Source organism: Trachymyrmex septentrionalis, unplaced genomic scaffold (assembly GCF_001594115.1).
Source record: "Trachymyrmex septentrionalis isolate Tsep2-gDNA-1 unplaced genomic scaffold, Tsep1.0 scaffold13, whole genome shotgun sequence".
NCBI classification, from domain to species: domain Eukaryota; kingdom Metazoa; phylum Arthropoda; class Insecta; order Hymenoptera; family Formicidae; genus Trachymyrmex; species Trachymyrmex septentrionalis.
Window position 1 is genome coordinate 392588 of NW_017304438.1, and position 7307 is coordinate 399894.

At 29.4% G+C, this 7307-nt stretch overlaps 1 protein-coding gene across 2 annotated transcripts in view; it reads left to right on the top strand.

Annotated features, from left to right (window-relative positions):
- Positions 1–4126, top strand: part of LOC108756773 (ADP-ribosylation factor-like protein 13B) — a 29406-nt gene extending 25280 nt beyond the window's left edge. For both annotated transcript variants that reach the window (XM_018500814.1, XM_018500815.1), the window contains 5 exons: positions 582–697; positions 856–1032; positions 1145–1322; positions 1427–1457; positions 3340–4126. In XM_018500814.1, coding sequence (XP_018356316.1) covers positions 582–697; positions 856–1032; positions 1145–1322; positions 1427–1457; positions 3340–3641 — 804 coding nt within the window. In that variant the 3' untranslated portion in view covers positions 3642–4126. The remainder of the gene's footprint in view (positions 1–581; positions 698–855; positions 1033–1144; positions 1323–1426; positions 1458–3339) is intronic.
- The last annotated feature ends 3181 nt before the right edge of the window (positions 4127–7307 follow it).

Below are 7307 nucleotides of genomic sequence, written 5' to 3' on the forward strand. Positions count from 1 at the left end.
CCTCCCTCCTTATCTTTAATTGGCTAGCCAATTTTAGTTGCAGCAACTAATTTTTGATTGCATTATGCTGAGGCCATATCGAACGCTACATACATTATGTTTGCTACATTTTCAAAAAATAAATAACTTTCGGTGTGGCTACTTAGTGTAGCGAATATAGCGTACGTAACATACATATATAACATAGTGTTCGAAGTGGTCTTAGTATTAGCCTATTTGTAATGGCAATATATAATTTCGATAGGCTAATGCAACCAAAAATTGGCTGCCAATTAATACGATTGAATAAATAAAATAAAAATACGAACTTACCATCACAATTCAAATATCATCGATTAATATTTTCTCCTTCAATATCTTTTAAGCAATTGTAAGAAATTTTGTTAGAAAAATTGGCACTATATTGCATTATGACTATTCAAGCATTGTATAATTCTGTTCCAACAAGGATAAAATCTGTATTAAAAATTAATCTCTTATAAAACAAATAGTGTATTACGCAGGTGTTTAAATTATTTTATCTATTCGCTATATATATCTGTACTAAGACAAACAGAAGCTTTGTGTTAATTATCTTTTAGATACATGGTCTTATATACGTGGTGGACGCTAGTGATATTTCCCGTCTTGCAGAGAATAAAGTCGTATTTAATGAATTAATCACACACGAGCATATTTCGACGAAACCAATATTGTTGTAAGGGATCTGAAGTTATGTCTCTGCACACATTTTTGCTTGCGCACATATGAAAAGGAAATTAAATCATTTGTGTGCATATAATGATCAAGGATGTTAATAAATCGCGTAGTATCATTGATGCAAATTTCATCCAGATTTTCGTAATGTATGCATAGACTCGCCAACAAACAAGACCTGAATGGAGCTATCGATGAGTTGGATGTAGTTGAAAATCTTGATGTAGAGCATGCGGCCAATGCTATGAAATGTCCAACAAGAGTGGAAACATGTTCGTGCATTTATAGTAAAGAGCAATCCAAAAGTAGTACTATGGGCATAAAGGATGGGTATAAGTAAGCTTAGAATTATATTTAATTACGCTTAAGAAGATTTAGACTCATGCGCGAAATAAGAATTTAATGGCATAAACTTTCATATTGATAATCAGAATTCATTTTCTGGCAGATGGTTGTTGGATATCATAATGAAGAATTACGCTGTTCTGAATAGTAGGGTCAAACAATCGCAAAACTGTCAATATAAAAACATTCAACGGGCACAATCTATCGCGTCAAATACACCATCGAAAATATCTATACACTCTAATCCATTTAAACCCATTAAAGATCTCTTGGCAGCAAAGGTACATAATATTAATTACACAGCCTCTATGTTCCTTATCTTAGAAATATAATGATAAATATTCCAATCTTATGATTTGTCACTAATATTTTTTTTTCATTCCAGGATGAAGTTTTAATAAGTGAATCATGCAATGGTACGTACCTGTGTTAATTATATAATAATTACAAATATATAAAACATTCAAAATTAACATATGGGTTAGAGAGCCAAGCTGGATGTGCAATATACTTCATGTTTAACAATGTTTATTATAAGCTCGCTTTTGTTAATTATTGCGGACCTTGTAATGCAAGATTCAAAGATCTTTACATTAGAATTGTTATCTTTCCAACTTCCTTTTTACATAAGAAATATTAATAATTCTAGTTTATAGCTCCTAAAGATAAATTGGATACCATTCTAAATACTCTTTAAATTCTTTACATTATAGTTTATCATGAAAATTGAGAAGTACAATAGTATTTTTGAATGTTTTTTTATTCGTTTGATTAGAAAGGAAAGAGAAATTATTTTCGATCTATGTCATAAACCACACACATCCCCTTCTTTGGTAGATATTTTTATTCTATTTTATTAACTATAAGAAGGATATCATTTTTTGATATGATGGATAAAATAATTAAATTAATTTACACAAAATTTTATTAAAATAATTTTATAAATATAATAAATATGTTATTAAATAATATCCAATCAGTTTCATATAATTTCCTATAATTAGACAAAGGCTAAAAAATGCTTTTTTACGTAAGATAATTTTTCTAATATCACTAATAAGGATGGCATTAGTAATTCTTAGAGAGCAGATAGCGTTTCTTTTCTCTGATTGATTGCCATTTATAACTCAACTTCCGCAAATGTGCATGTATGTATATAAATGTGCATATACGTATATATACATACAAATAATACTGTGCGGTACAATACTAGTGTATGTAGCACCGTATGTTCCATCATACTTCTCTATCATATCTCACTCCAACGAACGGTGGTTTCCGGCTAAATCCGCTCCACTTTCCTTTGATTCTCTCTGGTAATTAATTCTTCTTTATTTATTTATCAGAGATCTTTTTTTACTATTCCTTACATCAATTCTGTATCTGAAATGGTAATCTGAAAGTTGATTCCGATCTCTACAAGACTTAATCCTCAAATTGCTTTTATAATTTATCACACACGTTAAAAAAAATTATAACGACGGATCTTTGACTTGTTAAAACTTATTAGCTAGAGTGTGCAAAATTCATTTGCAAAATCAATTGGATTGTGAGATATCATATATGGATTATACAAAAAGATAGCTTAAAATTAGAATTCCAGTACACAAGTCTGACATTAATAAAAAAGTGGATCCTCGTCGATTATTTCTAACCATCGACCATTTGAAAATTACGAATTTTACTGGGATCATGTATAAATTCTGGACGAGAATATCTAACGAGCTATCCTTCATTGAGAGAAATATTTCCAAAATTCATATAAAAAGATAACAAAAAAGTTTGAACAATAAGAATTTTATTTTAGACCGTACATGTGAAAACACAATTAATACCAGAAATTAAATGCCTATAACGGTCGAAGCTGAATCTTTAATGTTCAAATAATTCAATGTGAATTATATACCTATATACTATACATATGTGTACAATGTACATGCATATACAGGGTGTTTGATAATTCTGCCGATAACGCTCGTTTTATTTTTTATATCTTTTTACTAAATTTTAAAATGCATTCGTGTTGGTTACTTTATGGTTCAATAGTATTTTAAGTTATTTATTATGATACTGCATTAAGGATAACCTGTTGTTATATATTTTATATATATAATATATATAAAGAGTAAAATATACGTTTATATATGTGAGAGATATTAAATTATTTATGTTAACATAAACATCCAGCTTGGCTCTCTAGTCTTCATTCCGTTAATTTTGAATTTTTATTCTTAAGAGCCTTACACACACTGGAATAAAAAATATTTAACATTCCAAATTAATATGAAATATTTGTAGGTACCAATGAAGGAAGAAGCATTATAAAAGTTTTTGCACGAAGAAATAAGACTGCCCCTCTTCCAGTTGAACAATCAACTACTGAATACGAAAGTCTTTCACCCAATGTAGAAATTCTCTCTGGAGAGAAAAGTACACAAACTATAAGTATGACTACAATATTAGATCCGTTGAATTTAAGTATCGATCATAATGAAAGTTATGCAAGTACAAAACTAATCCGTCCGTATACAGCGCCAGAAAGATCACGATTATCAACTGATATAACGATAATTAACATTCCTGGTCAGGTGTTTCAATAGTAGCATCTGTAAATTTTATACTTACTGATAGCGTTTTTCCTTGGTATACTATAGCCTTGCTACACTGCACTGGAGTGGTGCACACCATGGTGTACAACTTCATTATTGCGCTAAAATCCTGCTCCCGGTTGACTTCCATTTTCGAATTTTAAATGTCACTAATTCTACACCATCCTTTTGAGATGGTACAGCAAAATTCCACTTCGTGCATAAAATTTGCACTACACGAAAACACGGTACACCGAATGAGCTTATTACTAGCCATGAAAACACGATACACTACCAAGAGAAAACGCTATAAGTTAAAGAAGCTACACACACACAAACACACACACACACACACACACACACACACACACAAATGAAAAACTGTAAATGGCTGTAAAAATATGAGTTATATTAAGAGGAAAACCATTATAGGTTTTAGATAAGTAAATAATATTTTAAATATTGCTAGTTTTAAACTAGCATTGCCTACCCTTACATACACGTTTGAAAGTTGTATCTTTTATACGAAAATGATTTATACCGTTAAACTTCAATTTTCAAACTTGGAGAAAACGGGAAAGTAATTTTAATTTTATAAACATTAATATTATTGTGTTTTGGAAATTTATAATATATATGTAATATAAATGGATTATACAAGTGTTATTATTTGTTTATTACTTGGAAAAACCTAGAATTCTTAGAAAATGTCTTCTTTAATTATCATGAAAAATTAAACATTTCCATGAATTTTTATCGGTACTCAGGAAAATTTTAGAATTTTAATTACAGTGAAATAAGTTTTCAGTCAAGGTATTAAAGCGTCAACCGCAGAACTTGTTGCGTAAAATTATTTTATATATCTAAATAATAATTACATGAGTTTGATATTCAAACCTATTTATTCAAATTCGAAAACTTGACATGTTTTAGTTGCTTGATTGAACCCTCTTCAGAAATTCCAAAAAATTGTTTAATTACAGTTGTGACTTCTTAACATAAAACTTTTTTTTGTAAGCTGTTTCCAGAATAATTAAAGCTGCTCTCATGACGACCGAAAGACCTTTTGGAGAATCTCTCTGGTTAAGCGATCGTGGATAATTATCAGTCGATCGAACATAACGGATGTGTATAATAAAGAGACTTAAAGTCAGTCAGTGTATAATAACCATATAAAATACAATATAATAAATAAAATAAATTAATGAAAATGTATCAAAATGATAAAATAATATAATAAAAAATAATAAATATATCCTTAGTCAGAGGATAAAATCGATTATAATAAATTAAATCAGTTATAATAAATAATGTGAACACGCGACAACGGACAAACACTGACCAGTATTATTTTTTATTATACAATTTTATCATTTCGACACATTTTTTTTAATTTATTTCATAACGTCCGTTATGTTCGATCGACTGATAATTGACCACAATCGCTTAACTAGATTCTTCACATGGTCTTCCAACCGTCATATGAGCAGCTTTAATTATTTGGGAAACAGCTTGCGAAAAAAACATTCTATATTAAGAAGTCATAACTGTAATTTAAAATTTTTTTGGAATTTCTGAAGAAGGCTCATTTAAGCAGCTGAAACATGTCAAAATTTCGAATTTAAATGAATAGGTTTGAATATCAAACTCATGTAGTTATTATTTAGATATATAAAATAATTTTTCACAACAAGTTCTGCGGTTAGCTCTTTAATACCCTGTAAGCTTATTTTATTGTAATTATTATTACTTAAAGCCCTTTATTATTGTACTAATATTTTAGAATTTCATTTTTAAATTTGAATTTTGTTTCTTTCTGAAAACAGTTTCTTTGATCATTTTTCTTTGATAATGAAAAATGTTGATAATCGATTAGCAAGAAGTATTACTTACACCCGCGTATGTTTATATATATTCTCGTATATCTCGGAGTTTTTATAAAGAAAATTAGAGTGACAGTATAACATGATATTCAGAACAGAAGCTTACTGATACGAGAATAAATCAAATATAAACCAAAATTATTATTTTTTTTTTAATTTATTGAAGTACAATACCATAAAAATACAAACGTACGAAGTTATTTCTTTACATAATCTCCAGATTTAGAACACATCTTTCTCAATGGATAGATAGTTTTTTGATCCCGCTATCGTAAAATGAAGGTGGTTGTGACACCAGCCAATCGCGCCCGAACGCTTCGAGCAACATCCTCGTCAAATCTCTATCCTCCAAGTGCTTCTTTTAGTAGTCTAAAAAAATGATAATCTCAGGGCAATAAGTCCGGACTGTAGGGAGGGGATTTTCCAACGTAGTCAAGAACAAATGGAATCGGGCCACAGTTAGAGATAGATTTAATTTGAATTGCCACCCTGAGAGCGCTGCTGCGTCATGGTTGCGAGGAAGGAGGCGCGCGCGCGCGCGCGTGTGTTAATGTAATGGCGAATCGATCAAGATCCTCGTGCGTTGTAATAAACCATATTTTTTTCACAAGTTATTTTTATCATTTCGCATTCCCATGCAGCGATACGTTGCTGCACACATACTTAACATCTATCTTCTATTAAATTATAATATATAGTTTGCGTTATTTTACAATTCAATTTATTTCAATTTATTGTATCAAAAAATTCTTCAATAAGATTTTACAAGAACGAAGGATTCTTAATTTAAAAAACAATATCGAGAGTATACAAAGCACATAAGAGAAAAAAATATAAAGAAATATTTTAAAACAAACTCAGACGAAAAGTATGTAAAATATAATATTTTATAATTAAAAAACATATACACTATCGTCAAAAAGTTTAAGACCAAGCGTTTTAAAAACTTAATTTTGTGTTCTTTTTACTTAAAATATATGCAAGTCCAATTTTATTTTTCATAGCATTATGTGACCAAAGATGAAGATATAATAATAAAAAAACAATTACTATTTAACGTATATATTATACTTGTTTTATAATTTTAGCATAAATTATGTGTTTTAAGATTATATCACATTGGTCCTAAACTTTCTGACGGTAGTGTATATTATATGTTTCGGTCTCACGATTGAGCCTTCTTCAGATATCCATATATTTTACATACTTTCCGTCTGAGTTTATGTTTTAAAATATTTTATTACATTTGACTCTTATGTGCCCTGTATACTCTCGGAATTCTTCAATCTTACCCCTGCATAAAATTTTGAACAAAAATTATAACAGCGTTATAACAGTCGAAGCTGAATCTTAAGGCTCCTGAGTAGTCACCACAGCCATATTGAATCATGACGTTAGAAGCGAGAAATGATATTTTTATTATATGCCATTTATAAATAAAGACAATTTGGATAAAACAAAATGATCAGATTGCTTTAAAACATTCGTAAAAATGGACGAAAACTATGCTTATCCCCTTTGACAGTCAGTAAATAATTATAAAGTGATAAAAGGCACATGTAAATGAAAATAAGCTACGCACATGCGCATTGAATAAAAGGCATTTAATGTGTCTTTTATCACTTTGTACTATTTATTATTAATTATTATTGTATTATTTATTGACTGCCAGGGGAATAAGCATAGTTTTCGTCCATTTTTACAAATATTTTAAAGCAATCTCATCATTTTGTTTTATCTAAATTCATTATTTAAATGGCAATAAAAATGAACGTGTCATTTCTCGCTTCTGATA